A 25,441-nucleotide genomic window follows, 5' to 3' on the forward strand; every position below is an offset into this window, starting at 1 on the left:
CAAAAAATTAGCAATTATGGAGGCAGAAGCGAGGGGCGACAGTAAGGGCAGCCAAAAAGATTATTTTAATATAATATGATATGACGCTGAAGTCTGTTGACGTATGTTGTATTATTAATGACATGTTTGATTTCCTAAGCTTGAGAACCTTGTTCATAGAGTAACTTTAATCTGGCATGCTTTGAGAAACCCTTCTTGCTACTTACAACTTACAACTTGTGTTTTGATCTGTTCCGGCAGTTGGTTCCACAAGTGCGCAGCAACAAAAGAGAATGAGCGTTGAAATGATGCCGTATGATGCTGAGGGATTACAAATTTGTGATTAAACCTAGTGTTGCGAATATGACTGGCAGGCCTTAAAAGATTTCTTAAATAGGTAGGCTTATTATTATTTATAATGCGGTAAATAAAATTATACATATGAAGTTTTCTCCGGTTTTCCATATTTAAAATATTTACTCTATTCATATGTGGTGTAATGTGTTGCTCTAAAATTTATATTAAAAGAAAGTCTTAGACAGGTATTTTGTACCTTTCGTATCATTCTTCTTCGCTCTTGACATTTCCAAGGCATTTGATAGAGTGTGGCATGAGGGACTACTAACCAAGCTCTCCTCAATCGGCATACAAAACTCATTATTGAATTGGATCAAAAGTTTTCTTGAACAACGAACAATCCAAGTAGCCGTCGATGGATACCTCTCCGACAAATTTAACATTAACGCTGGAGCCCCTCAAGGATGCATTCTGTCCCCCACCCTTTTCTTGATATATATCAACGATTTGCTAGGAACCACTGTCAATCCAATCTACAGCTTTGCGGACGATAGCACACTTATTTCCACATTTAAGTCCGCGAAACCAACGACAGCCGCAAGTTCTCAGAATCTTAGGCAGCAACAAGTAGCTTCAATCAACAAGATATTAGAGCAATCTTGGAGTGGGGCGGTAACAATCTGGTCAATTTTAACGCTAAAAAAACGCAGGCTGCAGTATTTACGATGAAGACTAACCTTGGTGGCCCGAAGCTGGTTATGGCGGGGAAAACATTGCCAATGAAATCATCTTTACATCTTCTAGGAGTCGAGGTCACCAACAGTGTGTCCTGGCATGACCACGTTGCCGAGGTCGCCAGGGCGGCTTCCAAAAAACTCGGAGTACTTTTCAAAACAAAAAAACTGTATACACCAGAATAGCTGCTGACTCTTTATAAAGCTCAAATACGCCCTTCCCTCGAGTATTGCTCGCATGTCTGGAGCTCTGCACCCAAGCATAGTTTAAACCTGCTGGATTCTATACAGAAGAGAGCTATTCGTCTTATCGACAAACCAGAACTGACAAAGAGTCTGGATAGTCTGGAGCACAGGAGAAAGGTGACTGATCTCTGTTTATTCTACCGTTATTATCACGGTAAGTGCTCCTCTGAGCTGGTAGGCCTGATTCCACCCAGGGCTGTTCCGGCAAGAAGGACGCGTCTAGAAGTTGCGGTTCATCAACATCGAGCCAACCTGCCTACCCCAAGGACGTCGCTGTATCGGGACTCATTCATCTGGAGAACATCTTCCTTGTGGAACGGGCTTCCACCTCACATATTTCCCGACGCATACAACCTACAGCGATTCAAGATAAACGCCCACAAATATCTTCGCGCAAGCACCACTCCAAGAGTGACATAGGACTTTTCTCTTGTGCTTGTGTTTACCATAAAAAAAAATTCTTTTTACGTGTGACAGCAAATAATTATTGTATACAGTGTCACCATAATCAAAAAGAGACAGAACTAAAGTGTCACACAACAAATACTTTTGCCTAGAGGGAATATATTTTTTCAGCTTATATAGATTTTTAAGACGCAAATAGGCAGCTTTTAATTTTATTTTAATATTAGGCACAAAAGTAAGGGCATTATCTATAATAATACCGAGATTTTTTGCTTGGTTAACAACTGGAATTTTATTACCTGAAATGCTAATATCTAAATTATGTTCAACATCTCTTCTAATGTTTTTACTTCCTAGCACTATCACTTGCGTGTTCGCGGAATTTAATGTAAGATTGTGATCTCTTGCGAAGGTTTCAATGCTTTTTAGATCGGATATGAGGGAGTTTTGTCTCGTTTCAATATTTTCCTTATTTATTGGTATATAGATTTGCGAATCGTCAGCATATTGTGGCAAAGTGGCATGTTTGACTACCTTATACATATCCGCAACATAAATTGAGAATAATAAAGGTGAAATGAGCCTTGTGGCACCCCGCAAGAGATTGCCTGAAACTCTTGAGTACCTCGTGATGCCCGCCCCTCCAGGAATGGCCACTTGACACTCTCGACTGTTAAAATAATTTTTAAAAAAATTGTAGTGTTCGCTGAGAGGCCAAAATAGTGCAATTTCGCTAGTAACAAGTCGTGATTTACCGTGTCAAAGACCTTACTAAAGTCGATGCAGGTGCCAGATTTCTGTTCCTCACTGGAGCGAACATCATTTAATATTTTTGTAAGACAAGTACTTGTGCTGTACCCTAAGCGAAATCCTGACTGGCATTCTGGAAGAATTTTATGGACTTCTGCAAAATGACCAAGCTCAATGGAAATGTGTTTTTCAATAATTTTCGACATAGCAGGTAAAATACTGATTGGTCTGAGATCCTTTAGTTCTAGGGGATTTGAAACTTTTGAAATTGGTTTGATTATGGCTCTTTTCCAAATTGTGGGATAGCAAAAAGGCAAACACAACTTTACATCTTTCATTGATATACCATTCGTACCGGTTGCGTTAGACTTTAAGTTAAAAATAATTTTTCTTAAGGTATCAGAGTCTAAGAGAGGAATGCTAAAGATCTCATTAGTAAATCTACTATTTTTGTAAAAATTTAGTAGCTCTAATGATGTAGAGTCAGCCATATTGGAGTGGCTCAAAAAAAAATCATGAATGAGGGAAGCATTATTTAAATTTTCTGGCAGTTCAAATAGATGGTTTTTATCACGTGTTAGTTTTAGCTTGCCAGCAGTTACACAAAATTCTTTTCCTCTTTGATGCGCTACTTGCTTAAAGAATGCTATTTTTTCTCTGATAATTGCATGCTTAGTGTAGTTTCTTAGTTCCTTGTAATACTGTAAGTGCGCTTCTGATTTTTGGTATTTTTTGAGAGCCTTGTCTCTTAGTCTAATCATAGTTTTTATATGATTAGACTAAGTTTTATATGAAAAACAGTTGAGCTCCTATTTTTTAACTCACTAGTATCGTGTGCTCCAGAGGTAGCATGATGGTTCTATACGATTGCATACAAGGGTATTTGTTTGTGTGCAGTATTGTTTTGGTGCAGGTTGTGAGTTTTATATATCCCACGTGTTGGGTATAAAGAAGGGTATAAGTAATTTTTTGGTGGGAATAATTATTTCTTTATATAATTTCATCTTTATATTATTTTTCTTATTATTATTATGTATGATTACCGAAATTTATTTATTATGGTTACGTTTGAGTAGCCTTAAGCTAGACTTCACCTTTTTTTTCATTTGTAATATTTGTCAATCTGTTGTTTTTTTTTTGAATAAGAGATAATTATTATTATTATTTAATTTTTTTTTTACAAGGAATCGGTCTATTTTCAAATGTAACAGAAAACAAATCCCTACATTATTCTGCCGAATTGCCTCAATAAAACCATTTAATAATTGGAACTCTTTCGGAAAATATATTCTGAAACAAAAAAATTATAGCGCTTTAAAATTGATTATGGTGTGCAGCCTGCAGTCACACACCAAAATGAGGCATACCGATATTATTATTGTTAAGGTCCGAACACACATAAGCGCAACGAGAACGATCCGTGAGTCGACAATGTCACGGACGACTTAGTGTGAACGATTTCTCAGATCATACTTGACCGATAGACGACCGTGTTTACGGCAGTGTTTTGTTACCAGCGTATTAACAAGACTCGTGGTATAAGGTTGATGCGTTTTTTAACTTATACAGGGTGTTTCAGAAAAATGGGATCAGACTTCTGGGGGTTGTTCAGTGCAACAGAAGAATCCATGTGAGTATAGGAACCCATGTCCGGAAATGAGTCACTACGCTACGCCACTGCGGCCCTAAGACGCGTTAAAATTTATAAAAAACATTAATTAGGACCTAAACAGGATCTGCTGCATTTATTTTTACCTTTTGTACATGATACCATAACAGCAATTGTTTAAAATCAACACTTATGAATGTCAATTCAAAATGTCATGTTTAAAAATTTTATAGCTTACAATTTTTAAACATTTATTGCTAATGGAAAACTTTACCAATCAAGATTTGGCGGATATGCATTTGACATACAGAGCAACAAACTGCAATGCACGAGCAACATCGCGGTTGTATTATGAACGTTATCCCGAACGACAGCATCCTGGATACAAAAAGTTTATTGCGGTTCATCGGCGGCTCGCTGAGACAGGCATGTTTAAGACCAAGATGCATAATACTGGTGTTGCTCGAACCGTAAGAACGGTCGAATTTGAAGAAGAGGTGCTTCAGCGAGTTGCCGATGAACCATCAAATAGCACACGTGACGTCGATAAGAATATAAATACGAGTAACGCTTCTGTCTGGCGGGTACTACAGGAGCAACAACTCCATCCTTACCACTTCCAGAAAGTTCAAGGTATGACTGCAGCCGATTATCATCCTAGAGTTCAATTTTGTCGATGCACATCCAAATTTTTTACGATATGTTTTGTGGACCGATATAGCCTCTTTCACAAGAGACGGTATTTTTAATAGTAGGTATAGCCATGTTTGGGACGAAGAAAATCCTTATGCAATTTTTCCAAGAAAACATCAGAATTGTTGGTCTGTCAACATATGGGCAGGCATTGTTGATGATTATTTAATTGGGTCATACCTTCTACCGGAACGGTTAACAGGACCTATTTATCTGCGTTTCTTGGACGAAGTTCTCTCAGAACTCCTTGAAAATGTTCCACTAAACGTTAGACAGCAAATGTGGTTTCAGCATGATGGAGCGCCGGCTCACTTTGCTGTACAAGTACGAGAGTATTTGGCTCAGCGGTTTGGGCAGCGTTGGATTGCCAGAGGTGGAGCAGTTTCTTGGCCTTCTAGGTCACCCGATTTAACGTCGCTCGATTTTTTCTTGTGTTTAGTCTACGAAACTCCAGTAGAATCAGAGCTAGACTTAATTGGACGAATAACAGCAGCATTTGAAATCATTCAAAACGAGCATCAAATTTTTAGTGTAGTCCGCCGAAATCATGTGCGGCGTTTAAATCGGTGTATTGAGGTTGGAGGAAGACATTTTGAACAATTGTTGTGATGGTATCATATACAAAAGGTAAAAATAAATGCTTCAGATCCTATTTAGGTAATTAATATTTTTTCTAAATTTAAACGGGTCTTAGGGCCGTAGTGGCGTAGTGACACATTTCCGGACATGGATTCCTATACTCAAATGGATTCTACTGTTGCACTGAACAACCCCTAGAAGTTTGATCCCACAGTTCTGAAACACCCTGTATTATTATAATATATGCAAAATGTTTAGTAGTTTTCAAAATAGTGAATTGAGATTTCAAAAATTAAAGAAAAAACTAGGTTACCAAACAGTGTGGTAGCTTGCACATGGTAGGCTAGATGCCGCAAGCGCAAACTGACAACCGGCTACCAAACAAACAAACTCTGACACGTGGCACTCAACACCGATTTAGTAAAAATTCAAACAAATTTAAATCGGTGCGGTACGGTCTCGTCACACGGGCGTAAATCGTTATGTGAAGACGAGCTCGTATAATTTTATTGGTTTACTTTAGACCTAAGTCGTCCGTGACACGGCCGACTCACGGATCGTTCTCGTTGCGGTTATGTGTGTCCGGACCTTTATTCTGTAAAAAGTAAAAACATCAAATACCAGATACCCGCGGCGGCCGATTATCGATGAGAGGAATCGGTGTTGCTATTATTTTGGACAATACGTAATTCGTATATTATCGTTCGTATACAGTGTGGTGACTTTAACTGGAATAAATTTAGTTAAAACTAATCAAAATTTATCTCGCAAAATTCCTGAGACCCGTCGATTTTTGTTTATTTTTTTTTCACATTTCAAGATAGTTTGTGTATTTTTTCACCTACAGGGGGGGTCCAAATTAACCCCAACTTTTTTTTTTTTCAAATGGAAAGCCACTTTTTTTTAACTCTCATTGAAAAGAGCCCTTTTTCTTGATTAAATTGCCCAATTTACTTTTGTGATTATCTAAAGGAGAAATACGAAAAAAAATAAAAACCATTAAATTATTAAAAGTTGCGTTTAATGTATAAGATGCTCAAAATGAGCACCATTTACTTGTTGGCAAAGCCCAAGACGATAATAAAATTCGTGTCTGACATTTTCTAACACTTCTGGAGATATTTGTCGGATTTCTTGCCTAATACATTCTTTGAGTTCGTCTAGGTTTCCTGGTTTGCTCATATAAATTTGACCTTTCAAATGTCCCCACAGAAAAAAATCAAGTGGGGTGAGATCGGGAGAACGTGCCGGCCATTCGATTGCCCCCTTCTACCAATCCATCTGTTTGGAAAATTGTCATCTAAATACTGGCGTACATTACGGGCATAATGTGGTGGAGCACCATCTTGTTGCATCCAGATTCTTTCATCATACAAATCTGGGTCGAACTGAATCGGATATAAGGCACGTAAGACTGGAACTAGTTCATGTTCAAGAAATTCTAGATATCTTTCCCCAGTTAAAGTATCATTGAAGAATATGGGCTCTATAACTTGACTGCCAATTATGCCAGCCTAGACATTAGTTTTCTGGGGATATTGTGTATTAGTTTCCTTACCCAGTGTGGGTTCTCGTCAGACCAGTAGCGACAGTTCTGCTTATTAACATGGCCATTTAGGGTGAATGTAGCCTCATCAGAAAAAAGGATACACTCCGAAGATATGCGATTTTCGTCAATGGCGTTCATCATTAATTCACAGAACTGAACTCTCTATCTGCGATCTGGATCATCTTCCAATAACTCTTGAACGGGTTGCATTTTATAAGATCGTTTGTTTACACTTTTTAAAATTTTTAGCACATATTTATGATGAATAGAGTTTTCGCGAGCTACTCCCCTATTGGCTGCAGTTACCGGATTTTCTTCCATCGCTAACAATACATTTAATTGGGTGTTTTCATCGATTTTAGAACACCTTTGTCTTGAAACATCCCTCGCGTGCCCAACTTCTCGAAATCTGCTTTCGATTTTACTAGCCGTACCTTGGTTAATAGGTGGCAAGTCTGGATATTTCTGCCTGAATAAGTGGACAACCTCTAGCTGAGTACGACTTCTGTCCCCATAACCAATCATCATTAAGATTTCAATCTTGTGGAATTCGGATAAATAAGGCATTTTTTCAATATAAGTTAACTTATTTAACAACTGGTTGAAATTCACTTTAACAGTGACACTACAACAATGTCAGGAAATGTCCCGATACCAATAAAATAAACAAACACTTACCAACACAAAATATTTCGAGACTTTTAATAATTTAATGTTTTTTTTTTCGTATTTCTCCTTTAGATAATCACAAAAGTAAATAGGGCAATTTAATCAGGAAAAAGGGCTCTTTTCAATGAGAGTTTAAAAAAAGTGGCTTTCCATTTGAAAAAAAAAAGTTTGGTTTAATTTGGACCCCCCCCTGTAGGTGAAAAAATACAAAAACTATCTTGAAATGTGAAAAAAAAATAAACAAAAATCGACGAGTCTCAGGAATTTTGCGAGATAAAATTTGATTAGATTTAACTGAATTTATTCCAGTTAAAGTCACCACACTGTATATAATACGTAATCTTAAATTCCCCAACCTGTATACAAATGTTGTAATTTCAAAGGTATAATAATAGAGTCATAATATTCTATATTTAAAATATCAAAATACTAAATATTTCCCGAAATACTAAACGCGGTGCTAAGAATAATATCTATTTACCTTTTTTATAAACCGGATCTAATCTGCATACTACATCATAAAAAGCACTTGGCTTAAACACCTTTTTATCATTTTCAGTGCCCTGGCAAAGATTCTGTATAACGGACACAAACTCGTTAATAATTAATGGCGGTCTCCTGGTTACATATTTGTCATAATAGGAATGTACAATCATTCTGATAATTGGAATGCATTTTAAACATTGAAGAATTGTGTTCATATAACAAGTATTCCTTATGTTTACTAGGCCACACCAACCGCCGAACCTAACGTCCACCTAAGAAGAATTACCGCAATTAAAGACCACAGCAGTTATTGATAAATTGGTAATTATTTTATAAAATTTTATAGAATTGAAGTTTCACTAACCTTTTGAGGTTTAGTTTCTCTCCGAATTGGGGGAGGTGCTTTTTTAATTGTATATCCAGGCTTATCTCCGATTTCTTCTACGAGATTTTTAATGTTCATACTAGATTTCTCATTCTTTCTATTCCTGGCTTCCATTAAGAGCCGTAATCTTTGTTCTTCGATTTTATTTTTAATGTCATTGGTATCAGCATCTTTTTCTGCTTTATCATCTTCTTTTATATCAGCCGACTTATCAATAATGGCACCTCCTTTTGGTAAATGGGGTGGTATGCCCTCTTCGATATCTTCATAATTATATTCGACCGGAGGAATTGAGGGTGCTTCAGTAGGAATTTCTCCTCCTTGACTACCAATATCAGATTCGATACCTGTAATGCAAAATTATAAGTTAGAAGATTAAATATGTCTGGTTTACAATATTTTCAAGCTTATTGATAATGTGTTGCAAAAATTGTTTCTTTTTCGTGTAATAGGCCAGAAAAAAACATAAATAAGACAAAATACTATAACCAGAAAATTCTGTGAAACTGAACCAATCTTTATACAAATTTTTAATTAAATTTACTTCACATATAAATCATATATGTGAAATAAATTTATCCATCGATCATATAGATCGATGGTTATAGAATGTCGGTAATTTGCTTCTTGGATACAGAAAATAACCGTTCATTAACAGGCAACAGTTAAAAAGATAACGAAAATGCTTCACGGATTCTCCCTGCCAAGAAGCCGTTCAAGAAAGGTGTTTTTTTCATATTTATGACCTACTTGCGCATTATAAGAAGAATAGCAACCTGCTGAAACCTCTGGGAAATTACGAAAAAAATCTCTGAGAAATTCATATCTAAGTTCGGTACAGCAGTTATGATTTTAGCTTGTACATTTATATACATATCCACGATTGAAATTTAAGAGTCTTCTTTTTCTTTCACTCTATTTCTCAAAAAAAAAGTTTTTTTTTCTTTTTGAATACTAAAAAAAAACTCAAATCGTTTTCAAGTTTCTAGAGCAACTACCAGAGGACGCAACTTCTATGATGAATAAGAAAATAAACATTTTAAAAAATTGCCTAGATTTGTTCCTTTAAACAAGACTTCGTTTGATTCCTATTAACCAATGTGCAGTTAACGACAATTAAATAAAAACAGAAACTATATTTTCCTAGCACTTTCCTATCACTGGATATTATTTTCAAACCAAAAAGTCTAAATTTTGCTGAAAATGATGGAGCCTTTATTTGTATAATTCTTGCTTAGCGAAAATTTTCAAAACTCTTATTTTCTTATAACAGATGGAAGTTACGCCCTCAAGTAGTCGTTTTAAATACTTGAACATAATTTCTCGCGATCTCTGTTAACCTTTTTAATCACAATTTTTTTATGACCATGTAACTAAAACTTTCCTAGATATAGCCGAGAGCCTTCTTAGTGGATGAACACCAGGTAGGTAGAGGATCTTTCCCCATATATTGACCCTCCCTTTACAGGAGGTAGGTGAAAGCAAAAAAAAATTATAAAAACTTTTGAAGTTGACTTTTAATTTTTGAATCCGATGTCAAATTCTTTTTCTTTTAGAAATGTCAAAGTTTGACAGATGGTCAGTTTTTTCTTATGGAACACTCTGTATATGACTTAATAATTACATTGAGAGCAATTTTCTGATTTAAAATATATATGGTTTAACTACTTCTAATTAAACCGTTTTGAAAGTTCTAGTTTGAAAGATCTAATATTTCGTTTTTTTGACAAAAATATATTATTTTAATAATTGTTTAACTTTAAATTAAATGCAAATAATTATATTAATACAATTTATATAATCTTCTCAGTTTTTTGTATCGTATTAATTATAAATTGACTATGATTTTGGTAAATATAATTTATAATAGAATTAGTTGTTTCCTAGTAAATGTCAAACAATAACAATGCACCGCCCACCAAGATCTTCTATATTTAATTCTTTTAAAGTTTGGAGGCCTATATTTCTAAAACAGTTTAAATGAAAGTAGTCCTCTTTTTAACGCTGAAGTCATATACAGCTTGTTGCATGAGAAAAAACTCATCATATGTCAAAATTTGACATTTCTAAAAAAGGAAAAAGTTCTTGAGATCGGATTCAAAAATTTTAAGTAAAACCCCAAAAGCTTTGTTCAGATTTTTTTTTTTACTTCTCAATTAACCGCTATAAAGAGAGGGTCAATATAAGGGAAAAGACCCTGCACCTACAGGACATTTTGCTTAAAAATATGACCTTTTTAAATTATTTCACATTTGGTTTCCTATAAAAAAGAGGTTATAGGCAAACAGCCATAGCTCAGCACCTACATGAATGAACCAGAAGCGTAATTTCTTAACTTAATTTTCAGCTAAACACTTATTTTGTCGAATTTCAATTTTCTGAGCTGTTTGAGAAAAGCAGATTTTTTTTTTTTCATTCAAATTAATATTTTTGGTTACAAATACTAGGAAAGTAAGACTTTTTGCTTAGCACTCATCCCTACTTCGATGTCTGTAACTATGTTTACGATTAAGAGCAAAAGCACGCCTTGGCGCTATATAACTTTAGTTTCTTATTTTCTATCTCCTGACCAATCTGTACACTTATGAGATCATTCTCACAAAATTTCGACTTGAAACCTCATTTTCAAACACAAAACATCGTTAACTCGCGTGTTTCTGACGAAGTTTCCATGTCAGATCATCGATGTATAATTTTCACCCTAAACTGTAATATCATAACCTTTAGACTATATCGAGACTCTAGAAAAACCGAGAAATCTCTTTACCGTGATTGTCTGAATAGGGCCCTAGAGACAGTAGTAGTTAAAACATCCAATATGAGCAGGAATAAGAACAGTACATTTCTAGCATTAACATTTCCATCATAAAGCTATGCCCACTGAGGCGAGAACTTTGGTAAAAGCTCGGTTTGGTGGAGCCAAGAACTAGACAAACTCAGGGAAGAGTCAAGAAAAGCCTGCAATAAAGCTAAAAATACCAGAGAAGCCAAAGACTGGCACCTTTATGGGGGGGGCACCTCAACCAATATAAAAAGGTTGCAAGACAAAGCAGAGAGAAGGATGGAGAACGAACTGCGGCGAAATAGAGAACTATACTGATGCTATGAGACCAAAAAGCTCTCAATAAAGATCCATGTCGGGCAATAGGCAAGCTATGCAGGGAGGATAGCACATTTACTGCCAACCTCCAAGAAAGAACGAAGCTACTATTTGCCACACACTTCCTGATTCCACTTCCAACATTACGGAGAATCGAAAATGGGTACCTTACTAACCCTCGGATGCAGATTGGCTACTTGCTTATTGGATAATACACGAGGGCAAAATAAATTGGGCACTCTCCGGATTCTCTCCCTTTAATCCCCAGAACCTGACGGCATCTATTGCCGCACCTGGTGGGGAGGTTCAAAGTGTCTCTGGCAGTAAGATACATTCCCAAAGCTTATCGTTCCATTAGTCTATCATCCTTTTGCTTGAAATCCACGGAAAAGCTGTGCGAAAGATATACAGATCGTGTTTTCGTTCGTTACTTATAGGAAACCGCATAAAGGCGAAATTTTGCAACGTCGCGCATGCCTGCGACAGAGCACCGCCCCGGCCGGCCCGAGGACGGGCATCTGACTTTCGTGGGAGCTGCGTCGTTTGGCGACAAAATGTCCCAAAATCTTACGCGAAAATCCAGGCATTTTTAAAATATTTATTCTAATGCGGGTTTTACAGACATGACAATGTGTAAAACCCGCATAGAATTGTAATCTTAAAATGTTTAATATGCTGTGTTTTGCATAATGAAAATTAAAGCGTTATTCTAATAAAAAATAAAATATCAACTCTGATAAAAATATAATAAAAAATCAGAAATAAAACTCTAATAAACAAACTTAACAACATATCATTTTTTAAATAAAAGGCTCAAATAAACCGCTTTCTTTCGCTAAACAAAAACTTAACCTATCGTAAAAGCTATTTCGCACCTCCAAAAGAGTTTCAGGTAAAATGGAATTGGCATCTTCTGACACTTTTATTTCGCAACTCCTCTAAATTTGTTGGCCTACTAAATTCATGCTTGTAGATGGTCTGTTTAAGGTAACCCCCAGGATAAAAGTCATTTGGAGACAAATCTGGAGATGTAGGAGGCCATTTAATATCGCCAGTCCCACTAATAAGGCGGTTAGGAAAAGTATTTGTTAAAAGTTCTTTTACCCTAGCCGCGTTATGAGCAGGACAGCCATCTTGCTGAAAATAAACCGATCCCAGGTCTACATCAAGTAGGATTTGAATGACAGGAAGAACTTAGTTTTGCAGCAACTCAAGGTACTTTTGGGCGTTTAAAGTGCCATCAATAAAAAATTGCCCTATAACATTGTCGCCCAAAATACCTGCCCAAACATTCAATTTCTGAGGATACTGGGTACGAAACTGAAAACTTCTGTGCTCGTTTTCCTGAGACCGATAACGAATAATAGAAAGATTGTGTTTGCCATATAATGGAAAAGAAGATTCATCAGGAAACAAAATATTTTTTTAAAAATATTCGTTTTTATTTGCCTTTTCCATCATGGTTTCGCAAAATTCCATTCTTCGCCACTGGTCTTCAGGAAATATTTCCTGAGTTTTTGAATACTTGAAACATTTGTACCCATATTTTTTCCAGATACAGTTTTATTGCTCATTCCCAGTTCCTCTCCAACGCTTCTAGTGGACCGTGTCGAATCAAGTTCTAGGGTACTGCAAACCATTTCTTCCCGCCGTTCTATATCCTGGACCACTTAAGCAGGTGGTTCTTGACGTTTTGTGTGCCATTTTTTACAATCTTGAAGACAAAAAGATGTCTCAAAATTTGTAACCACATTTAAAACCGTTTTTGCACAAGGAATCGGTCTATTCTCAAATGTCACTGAAAACAAATCTCTACATTGTACTGCCGAATTGCCTCCATAAAACCATTTAATTAGTTGAACTCTTTCGGAAGGGGTATAAACAGCCATAGTGAAAAAAACACGAAAATAACGCTCAAAAATTATTAATGCAACGTATAGTAACACAGCAAAGTGAGGTCTGCTGACTCCCGGTTCAAAAAATAAAAACGAAAAATTCCGCCGCCTGCAAGCCGCAACCAAGCGGTGTTGCCATTATTTTGGGTAATACATAGCTCACGATAACAGGATCTGTATAAGGGATGAAATCATGTTGTCTAATCCGCTTTATCCTAACCAACACGCCTACACTCCCGAAAGATCAAGAGGCTCAGCGAGAGTGTTCACAAAGAGTTCACCCTGGGTGTATTTATTGAAATGGAGGGTGCGTTTGAAAACAACATTCTGTAAAATGAGCTGGTCGCTAAAAACCAGAAACACGCCACGCAAACAATTTTTGGCAAAGCCAAAGAATGGCTTTGACATGGTCTAGTTTTCGATGAATTTCCTCAACATAACGGGACGGAAGTTATGCTGTGACTGGACATTTACAGTTGTGGCCAAAAAAATAAGAGTATTTCTTCATTGTAACTATTTGGTCTCTGTTTATTCGGATAAAGGATTTGTTTGTGATATTTTCCATAAATACAAGTCAGTTTCAACAAGATCCTTGCATCGCGTTGGTACATATGGGTCGCGCAAAGCATTGTAGCCCCGAAGAAAGGCGTCTAATTTTGCAATTGAAGAGTCAAAATAAATCCTATGCATTTATTGCAAATCTGCTTAAAAGATCACCTTGTGTAATCTCCAGAGTATAAAACGAAACTTAAAAGCCAAGTATTAGCACTAGGAAGAAGACATTTGCAAGGCCAAAAATTATATGGTCGAGTGGCCAGCAAAATCCTATTTCTAAGCAAAAAGAATATAAAACAAAGACTGGCATTTATTAAGAATAATTTTAATGAAAATTTTCAAAGAAATTGGTGCAACATTAATTAGTGATGAAACGAAGATCAACTTATTGGGATCAGATGGAAGATTATTCGTTAGAAGGAGGAAGAATGAAGAATATAATCCTAGAAACACAATAGGCACAGTTAAACACGGAGGTGGAAATATCAAACTGTGGGGCTGCCTTTTCTACAATGGAGTAGGTCTGATTTTGGATTAAAGAGACCATGAGAAAAAAAATTTATTTGGATATCTTGGATAGGGTCATGCTACCATATGCCGAAGAAACTGGTTTACACAAAATAGGGTTTTGGTTCTGGAATGGCCACCACAATCGCCTGACTTTAACCCTATTGAAAACCTTTGGAAGGAGCTGAAAAACCGAGTAGCTTGTAAAAAAAACGAACAATTATGCAAGATTTATGGATTTATGGAAGGAAGTTCAGGAAGTTTGGTATTCCATCCCAGTTGAAACATGCCAAAAGTTGATCGATTCGATGCCACGAAGATGCGCAGCCGTCCTCGAGAATAAAGGTTATTCTACCAAGTACTGAGTCGCTTATCTAATGTCGTTTTTTTTGCGGTACATTGTAACTATGTAACTAAAATTTTTTATGGCAATTTTTGAAAAATACTTTTATTTTTTTGTCCGCCATAAGACGTATACGAAATAAATTATTTATTTATTATTACAAATTTAACTGGAAAAGAATAACGTGTATTTATTTTTTTTCACTGATGGCATATATTGTACAAATATGAAATCGTTATTCTTTTTTCTCTATGTAGCACAATATATTATTAGGAATATTCAAATAAAACCAGGCACTCTTATTTTTTGGTTACCACTGTATGTCAAGGACGTTATGCTACTCACGCTGATGCGCTTCTGCTCTACTGGAATGTACATGAGTGTGGTGACAAGCACGCAAAGAACTCGCTTCCTATACTGGAGGCTCGATTTTATCGGGCTCCGCCAATCTTTGCTTTACATAAACCCTACACAATTAATATGTATAAAGGGCATAGGTACCAATTGGATGGCGGGTAATACTAATATCACTATAATATAATGACACTCACATGGTTTTCAAAAAGCGGTGGGATAATACTCAAGAATGTAATTTGTCTAAGAAACTTCTCAGCTACCCGGACAAACTAGAGGCAATTCGCAAATTGTCTCTGATTAAAGGAAAATTACATCTTATAACAGATATCCTATCACTACTACTGTCAATTAAATGGCCTTTTCAATCATGAAACTTTTCAAAAAATGTTCTCAAAATGAAACTAAGCAGTAGTTCATTATGTACAGGGTCCGGTACTCGAAGAGTAACCAATATCAGACCGTTCGCGCAGTTGACGCACTGGCATCAGCTGTCTCAAAAGTTGCTAAATGATAGTTCGAAATGTCGTTTGCAAGCGAACAAAAGCATTTTGCCAACAGTGAACGCAAAAAAATTATCGGGGAGGATGGAATTCAAACGTAATAGTGTGATTGCTTTATATTTAGCTGGAAAATCACAGCTAAATATAAAGGATTATGTGGTTCGTGAGTTGAAACACCTCATTAATAATAATAAAGTTTGAGTTTATCGTTGCATAAATCGTAACAATAATATTACCATGAAAATATCCGACCGTAGCACCCGACGCATACTGAAAAACTCCAGATCAATCCTTACAAGATCCAAAAGACGTATGATCTCTCACCGAAGTAGCGGTCGTTAGACTTTAGAGAACGAAGGAGGTGCTTGGCCGAAAGCGGTTAATTTCCGAACATCGTGTTTTCAGACGAGAACATTTTTTTCAATTCAGCAATTCTTTAACTCTCAAAATAATAGGGTTTACTAAGTCCGCCAAAATATTCTCGCGAAAATCTTCTGGAAGCTGCTTTGAAGCCGTGGGCAGACAAATATTTCAGTGCCATCTCACAAAGCTTGAGTGAACCAACAAAAAGCTGAAAACCAACGTTCCGAACTTCATTATGACGACACAATGGCTCTAGAATCAGACGCATATCCAGTGGGTTATTCTCCCAAGTCATTTTGGAGAGCAAAGTCTGAACTCAAAGATACATCAGTCTCGAGGCGCTGAGGAAAGTCAAAATACCGGTAAATCACACTTGGGTGTGATTTGTTCTTCGTTTTTGGACCATTTCAAGGCCATAGTCAAGGCAAAAGGTGTTCATACCGAGCAAAAGTGAATTGATTGTGAATTTTGTATTATTTTCGCACATGTTGTAGTTCATCAATAAAATAAAACAAAAGAAATATTTCAAACTGAGTGTATGGCCTTTTTAATTGGTCTCACATTGAGTTCCAAACCCTGTAGAGCATGCAACCATATAGAGATAAGAGAGTCCCTAGGCAACATTGTCGCTATCGTTGATTCGCTGGGCTTTTTATGATAGTCAAGTTAAAAACCTTAGATCTTTGCGTATTCTTAATGTAAAGCTATGCTTATTTAGAAAACAACAGCAACAGATCTAGTCACCTCTCTACAAGGAATTTCGCGATTTCTGTCAAGAAATAATTTACCATCTCCTACATACACCTCAAACGCAGGGCAATACTTTGTTGTAATAGAATTAGAATTTATTAGATTAGTATTTAGCTTAAAAATCCCATTCTCCAACCAGAAACCTATACATTATACTGTAATTTTCCTATCTCAATTCTGGATAATTGAACAGTATCATATTGTTCCAACCAGCCATAAATATATCGAGCGTGACTACGATTATATTTCGCCTCCAAATCTGGATAACTGCAACCACGTACAACTCAACAGCTACATTTGTTCCAAACTCTTGCAATATCCCATCAATAGTGCTTTAATCTGCGAAGCTCAGCTACTCAAAGTAACTAATTTCCAACAACCTGTCAAACTTCGATCGTCCTAGCATCAGATTACGAGGGTTGCTATCTATATTTCTGGCCTTGGTTGTTGCCAGGTGCAGAATGTTCCTTCGGCATATTTTATCAATTGAGTGAGATTACAGTATCTTGAAAAATTAAATCTCGGGCGAAAAATGAAATTAATTCGTGAACATTTTCGAGCAACTATTTTTCATAACTTTCGATGTGGATTATCAAGACAAAAGCATCGAAGAATTTAATACTTACTACTATACAGCGAAAGAGCACTGGAAACTGGTATAACGAATTTAATCGTGGCCGACGTTCGCTCCAAGGCGAATTCCGTGAAGATCGTCCAAAATCGGTTGTTGTATCAGAAAATACCGATGCTGTGTGTGAACTGATAAAATAAAATCGGCATATGACCGTGAGATTGAGGCATCTTTGGCCATTAGTATGACAAGTACCAATAAAATACTGCATGAACATTTGTCCGTAAAAAAAATTTCAAAAAAATATGTTCAAGGTGCATCAAGGGCTGTGTATAACATCTACACAGATGACGAATCATGGATCTATGCATATGAGCCTGAAACAAAACAGCAATCGACTGTATGGATCTTCCAAGATGAGCGAAATCCAACAAAAGTTGTTTACGGAAGAAGCATATCGAAGCAAATGATTGCTTGTTTTTTCTGCATTGCCGATCACGTGGCGACAGTAGCATTAGAAAAACGTAGGATATTCAATTCTGAATGGTATACGACCATTTGTTTGCCAGAAGTGATCAGAGAAATACGAAAAAAGAGGCAAATAATTTTTCATCATGAATTTTTGACTGGCCAAAACATCGAATTAATGGGTCATCCGCCGTACAGTCCTGACTTGGTACCTAATGACTTTTTTTTGTTCCCGCATATCAAAAATAAATTACGTAATTTCATTTCGACACCTGAAGAAGCGGTTGATGGATTCTAAACACATGTTTTGGAGTTACCTCAATCGGAGTGGAAAAAGTACTTCGACAATTGTCTTAAACAGATGCAAAAGTGTATTGATTATCATGGAGTATGATGATCAATACAATAAAATTATTTTAGAAAAAAAAAATTAAAGCAATTTTGATTATAAATATTAGTGTTTTCATTATTAGGTCAGAAATATATATAGCAACCGTCGTATCATGTTCAAAAACTCGATCAAAATTAATAGTTAATAACAGTTTTAGAACCTCTACCCGTAACTGCTAAATGCGGAAAAGACGAGATATGATCTCTGACGAGCTGAGAAAGAGGTTCCTTCCTTAAACAGAGATGCACAGTGCTTGCATTACCCTCTGCAGTAAAGGATACTGATACAGAACCCGTCATTTACTGGCTTATAAATAGTATATAAAATGTCTTTGGGCACAAAATAGAAAACTACAAATAGTTTTTTTTAACTTGAAAAGCTGTATGATACTTTGTCATATACAGTACAATTAATACTGAGTTGGTTAACGATTTATGTTGAAAAATAAATATATTTTTTTCTCTATCATTTGATCAATCCTTTTAGAGACAGCCTGTCGAAATTATATAGGCAGAATGTATATATAGAGTCTACTATTCTGTTATACAAATAAAAAACATCATCAGAGAAATTATCATCAGGGCATGATTTTGCTGATGATTATTTCGATATGAACCTTTTTCAAAAAATACATAGTTCGAACTAACAAAGATTTCATTAAAAGCACTTGTAACTCTTATAGGCTAAATAACTAGAAAATTAATAAAAAACATACCTTCATCACACTGCTCATCAATTTTAGTAGATTCTTCCAATTCTTCAATAGTAAACTGTTTTAAAGGCATAATAGACACATTTTGGTCCGGTTCAGGATAAATAATACTGTCTAACTCTAACAATTCATCAATATCTTCATTGTTTCTAATAAAATTCACATGAACATTGGTAACAGAACCTGGATAACTATCTAAAAACTCTTTAAAACCTCCATTGACTATTACTGGGTGCTGTTTATATTTCCTATTACAGTCCCATTCTACAACAGAATCTTTTAAATAATTCAGTTTATTACAAGTTATGTTATCAGATCCAGAATTCCAATCAAGAAACACTAGAGCATCAAACGTGTCCCTTTTATCCCAAATTTTCTGTGTGTCATCTTTAAGCTTCTGGCCTAACATATTGGCCGATAGTCCTGCCACGATAATATCATCTGGTATGTTTATTAGATTCTCAAATTTAATTTTAGACTCTCCAAATTCATTTGAAGGTCTGATATCGATTATAAGGATGTTAGAGTTTTCCTGGATGGCTTGATAGAGTTCTTTAACAGTAATAAACTCCGTTGGGAATAAATGTTTTGAAACTTTTTCCAATTTAAGCTTTTCAGTTGAAAGTTTGGTTTTGGTTTTCAGGTTGTCAATGCTTGAGGATATTTTTCTAAAAAAAAAAAATATTACAGCATAATTCCTTTTAACCGGCTTCGCATTAACCGGTCGACGGATTAACCGGCCTGTTTATAACAGCCGAACGCAACGCAATATTTTCCAAGAAACTCACCGGCGAGGCGATTCGGCTGGGATTTCCCCGTTATTACGAGGAGATCCCTGTGAACTGAACTATAAACGATGCTGGATAGGATTATTTTGTCGTTTTGATCAGTTTGGTTTGTTCTTGCTGTGGGTACGTATAAAACATAACTATTTCCTTAACAATGAGTGTAAAGCGCAAAAGAATTGTGATGGATACACGTTTAAAAAAGTGTTAAAGCGAATTGATGATGGTGAATCTGTGGCGAAAATCTGTGCAGAATTTAATTTTGGAAAAAGCACTGTAAATGACTGACGAAGAGATAGGCATTCGATTGAGGAGTTTTGTTCGAAAATGGAATCTGATAAGAATCTGGGCAGCCGTTGTACGAGAAAAAAACCGATTTGCGAGGTCGTCGATGAAGCTTTGTGGATCTGGTTTCTTCAGGAACGTCGAAGAGGTACACCGATTGGCGGCCCAATTTTGAAAGAAAAAGGTCTGGCTATCCACCAGAAGATTAATAATGGAGGCGAATTTGTGACAAGTGATGGTTGGCTTAATCGATGAAAAAAGCGACACGGAATTCATTTCGCACATGTAAGTGGAGAAAAACTGTCTGCTGATACTTCAGGTGCGACAGAATTCAAGACTAAGTTTGGTAAAATGGTTAAAACAGAGGAATTATCTCCAGAACAAGTTTAGTATGGACGAGACCGGGCTAAACATTAAAATGTTACCAGAAAAAACTTTTCTAGGCAGTCATGAACAGTCTGCCTCTGGCTTTAAAAAGAACAAAGAACGTATTACAGTGGCCGTTTGTTCAAATGCAGCGGGAACTCATAAAATTCGTTTTTTCGTTATTGGCAAATCTGCTAAGCCACGGGCATTCAAAAACTTGAATCCATCGTCCCTTCCGGTCTATTATAAGTCACAAAAATTACCGTGGATGAATTCAGACCTGTTTAAAGAGTGGTTTAATTTAGAGTTTGTTCCAAGAGTTAAAAAACATTTAAAAAGTGTTAACTTGCCTATCAAAGCAGTTCTAGTGTTAGATAATGCTCCAACCCATCCTCATAACTGCGATGTAGATGACATAAAATTAGTTTATTTTCCTCCTAATGTGACAAGCTTAGTGCAACCAATGGACCAAGGAGTGATCGAAAGCTTAAAAAGACGAACAGGCATAAACTTGTTTCTGAAATTCTGCAACACTCGGAGAGTGAAGACAAAGGTCTTTTAGAAGTCATCAAAAATGATCAATATCAAGGACGTTATCTATATGTTAGCTACAGCATTTCAAGAAATGCCCTCTTCAACGTTTATTAAATCTTGGAGAAAACTTTGGCTAGATGTTGAGAATCTAGTTGCGATCTCGAATATTGCAGGGACTGAAGAAGAAGAAAACAAATCCACTCTACAAGACCTTCTAAAGTTAACGGGTAACGAACCATTGCAACCAGAAGATGTGGAAAATTGGATGATAAGTTGTGACGATCACCTTGAAAATGAATTTTTGAATGATGAAGAAATCATAGATTTAGCAACCAAAGAACCAGAGGAATATGATGAGAGTAGTGACATTGAAGAGGAAAAAACGATTTCTCATGAAGAAGCCAAAAATGTAATGGAACTTGCATTAAAATACATTGAGCAGCAACATGAGTCAACAGCATTAGACGTTTTGGTGATTAGAAAATGGAGGGATATCGCATTCAGAAATTCACTGAAGGTTAAAAAACAGAAGAAAATCACACTTTTCAAAATACAATTATATATTAAACTTACATACATATGTATATTTGTTGATGTAGCACCTTCATGTATGTAAATATGAAATACATAACTATATAAAGAATATTTATCCATTATTTTATATTTATTATGTTGATATATGTGTAATATTCTATTCAATACATGTACATAACATAGATAATGAACATAATATAATATGTATTATGTACACATATATAAGTACACTTCGGATTAACCGGCCAAAACGGCAACCGGCCAGGTATGCAGTCCCGAGGTGACCGGTTAAGAGGAATTCTACTGTATATAATTGAAAATAATACAGCATATTGGATCATTAATCGTGAAAAAACTATTTATTTATTAATTCTTCTGATAATGCACTAAATACTTTTGGTCCTATAAAGACAAAATGATTAATTATCCCTGTATAAAATACTGGTATGGTACTTAATAAAGTGGTGATTATTAGTGACGAATCTACTGAGAAATTGCTGATTTTGATTATAATGATATTTGCTATTAGAATAAAATCTGAGTTAAAGTCTAGAGTTAGATCAACGCGGAGTGAAAAAGTATAATTCCTAAAGATATCAGAAGAAGAGTGGATACAGCACTATAAGAACCTATTAACAGAAACAAGAAGAAAATATAGGTGAAAAGAAATACTATTAACATTAAAGAAGATCAAGTGCAAATAGAAGTGGAAATGGTACGATAAAGATAATACTCATAATGATAAGGTCTTTAACAAACACTCAAAAAATCAAGTTCCTAGCCAATGAAAAGGAGCATACATATCCTCCGTCTACAAAAAAAACAAAGCTGTTTGTCCTAATTACAGAGGGATATCAGTTACAAGTATAATTAACAGATTGTATGGAAAGTATAAAATTCATACCGTCTCTTTAAAACTTAATTTTTAATATTGAATATTTTTAGTTTATTTATTTCAACGGCAGAGATAATTTACAATATGAAATAAAATAAAATATAAGTAAATAAATACACATAATAAAAAGTGGCAACTATTTTCATAGAATATAATAAAGTCAAGCATATAATAAATAATATCATATAATAAAAAATAATGGAAATTACCAAAATTTTAGGGAAAATAAAAAAACACAAAGAACAAAAACGTAACCTTACAGATAATGTCAGTCTTTTAGTTCCTTAAATTTTAATTTAAATTAATTAAATGAGTTATCTATGAAGGGATCAAGATTTCAGAAGAAGTTCAGTAAGAAGTCTGAAAAACATATACAATCAAAAGAGAGGCAAAATAGATAATGTAAGGGTTTGGTTAGGGAACACATATGAGTTTTTAATAAAACTGATAATATGCCATTGGATCCATGAAAATATTTAATTTTGATGCCATTAATCGCTTTCAAAAAATCAGTTCAAATCATCATCAATCAATCAAAATCAAGTTTGCTATATAATTAGAAATTGTACCTAGTTTTTTGTAAGTTCCTAAAAAATGACGAGCAAACAAATTAACTATATCCTGAATACTTTCGGAAAATCTACTAATTAGCTGCATACTATTGGGATAGGATTTTGATCTTCATAAGTTATTGTACATGTTCCCAAAAGTTATTTGAATTTTGTGCTACACCATTATTCATTTCAGCAATGTAGGATTTATAGGAATTATGACTTACAACCTTGCACCTACTTCTTAAAGTGTAAAATATAATCACGATCTGATGATGAGATAAGCTTTGTAATCGCGATACCGGTCGTCACAAAATAAAAATAGGAATTTTCTGGAGAAATAAGACCTTTTTTTACCTTCACCTTATAAACAAAACCCCAGAATATGGACAAAACTTTACAAAATATAAATATAATGTAATTGACTTCAAGTTTGGAACTTTTATATTTTTTGCGGCTTGGTTTCTCTATTATTAATTTTTGTAATTTACAACTGAATGAAGGAGAAGAGTTAGAGGATTTATAATGATTAAAGGGAACAAACATTTCAAAAGTGCAATAGACTATAAAATTAGTTGACACAATTTTGTTGACTGATTAACATCAGTTATATTAAACCTAAGGAATAGAAGCAAAAAAGTTTTCATAGAATGTATCTTATAAATTAATAGAATTACTTACCTTAATTGTTCTGCTTCTTTATACCGCTGTTCCAACACTGCCCTTAGTTCCTCTATTCTATTATTAACTCTAGATATTTCACGAAAATAAAGAGCCCTTATATATTTAGCATCTGCAATCTTGCATAAGATCTGGATAGTTACTAAATATCTATGGCAATAAATGAAGCATTTTTCGTCATCAGTTGTTTCTCTACATATTTCAGAATACAAATTCTTAATGACCTTTTCAAGAATTTTGGGGTTTTTTCCTAACTTGTCTGGACTAGCAATCTTTGTTAAATCTTCCAAGTTAGTGGCAATGTATAGATCAATAGTCTTCGTGTTTGATCCCATGACTCTGACTTAAATGAAACACTCTAAAAAACAAGTAGAGAAAGTTAGAATATACTTTTTATTAGATTATACTTATCAACGGCTATTGTTATATTTTAAAATGTGGCTCTGTGAAAACATTAGACATTTATCCTTAATATCCAGTTTTCTATCTTTATAAAGTTAACCAGGGACACATTTTCATTAATAAACACATTTTTTTATTACTAAGCTTCTAGAAAGCAGCTTTATACATAGGACATTTTAAAGCACCAAAATTGTATGCGATAAATACGGTTCTAATGAAATAATTTTCATTAACTGATTTTAGAATATGTGGTCTTACTTTTACGCCTTAGTAATTAATTCCCTAATAAGTGTCTCTAACTGTATACAAATCTTATTTAAAAACCAATAAAGAACCGAAATCGCAGTGATTATGTAGAAGACTTTATAATACATTAGCTGAAATGTTGGTGATTCTTTCAAAGTTATTAAAAAATTATATAAGGTTGAATAATATAAATTTGCCTTTTACTGTTTGACAATGAATAAAAAAAAATTATTACATATAGCAGCAGAGTATTTAGTTAGTAGAACATGAATAATTTACTGCTTTGTAGTAAATTATTCATTTTCTTGCCACTAAATAAGTGTTTTACTAAATAGTCCCTCTTTTTAAATAAAAACTTGAAACTGAATAAAATCTTACTTAATAAAAATGCTTCTCACCCAAGTCATTTCTAATTATCTGAACAAAATCTGAACTGAACCTTTTATTGTCACCTGCCAACTTCGCCTTTCATATATACTTTCTTTTCCTGCCAGAGCCAGTTAATTATTTGATGTATGTGCTTTGGCAATGTTTTTGATAAAGATTTGCTTATAATACAGAGCGTGACGCTTAAGATATAATTTTCAGAGTTATTTGCAAAAGAATTTTCTGATGATTTTTTTTTAAATTATATATTGTATCTCTTGCAAGAGGGATTCATAAAGTTAATACATCAATACCACTGTGCCTTAGAAAATAAAGCTCAGGTAAGATACAAAGATCTTAACCTGAAAGTATCAAACATACTAATAAAAGCGAAAATTGCACAAGCTTTTCTATTTTACCTTTAACACACTTCTTCAAACAAGATTAAATGATATTAGGTAATCAGCGATATTTAAAAAAAAAGCAAAATTACCATTAGGCTTTATCAAAATAGGAGAAAAACCTATAAAAGGGATTTCTAACAACTTATCTACTAATAATCTGACATTTCTAACAGAAATTCAAAAAATCTACAGTAGCGGCCAAATGTAGAGAAACTTTTAATTTTTTAAAAAATTAATTAATAGGTTAAATAAAAAGTTTTAATTTCATCACTAAATCATTGGGTACCTTAAGTTACTTATAATGATATAAAAATAAACACATTCTTTAACACATGACGAAAATACCAAAATATTTTTCATTTTTTTGCGCCCATAAGTAGAGAAACTTTTTTTCCGATCATTCCTAAACAAACAGTTTTTGAATAAAGAGAATAATATTTTAGTCGTGTGTTAGTATTAGTCGAGTAAGATGCCACGAGGTATTCATTTGTCAGTTCAG

General features: G+C 34.8%; 1 protein-coding gene across 1 annotated transcript in view; it reads right to left on the reverse strand.

Moving 5' to 3' along the window:
* LOC126746630 (uncharacterized) overlaps window positions 1-25,441 on the reverse strand; it is a 56,029-nt gene that overhangs the window by 13,535 nt on the left and 17,053 nt on the right. The window contains exons 2-5 of the mRNA XM_050454961.1: window positions 23,525-23,882; window positions 18,897-19,561; window positions 8,361-8,728; window positions 7,992-8,268 (exon numbers count right to left, since the gene is read on the reverse strand). Coding sequence (XP_050310918.1) covers window positions 7,992-8,268; window positions 8,361-8,728; window positions 18,897-19,561; window positions 23,525-23,859 — 1,645 coding nt within the window. The 5' untranslated portion in view covers window positions 23,860-23,882. The remainder of the gene's footprint in view (window positions 1-7,991; window positions 8,269-8,360; window positions 8,729-18,896; window positions 19,562-23,524; window positions 23,883-25,441) is intronic.

Source organism: Anthonomus grandis, chromosome 17 (assembly GCF_022605725.1).
Source record: "Anthonomus grandis grandis chromosome 17, icAntGran1.3, whole genome shotgun sequence".
Classification (NCBI taxonomy): Eukaryota; Metazoa; Arthropoda; class Insecta; order Coleoptera; family Curculionidae; genus Anthonomus; species Anthonomus grandis.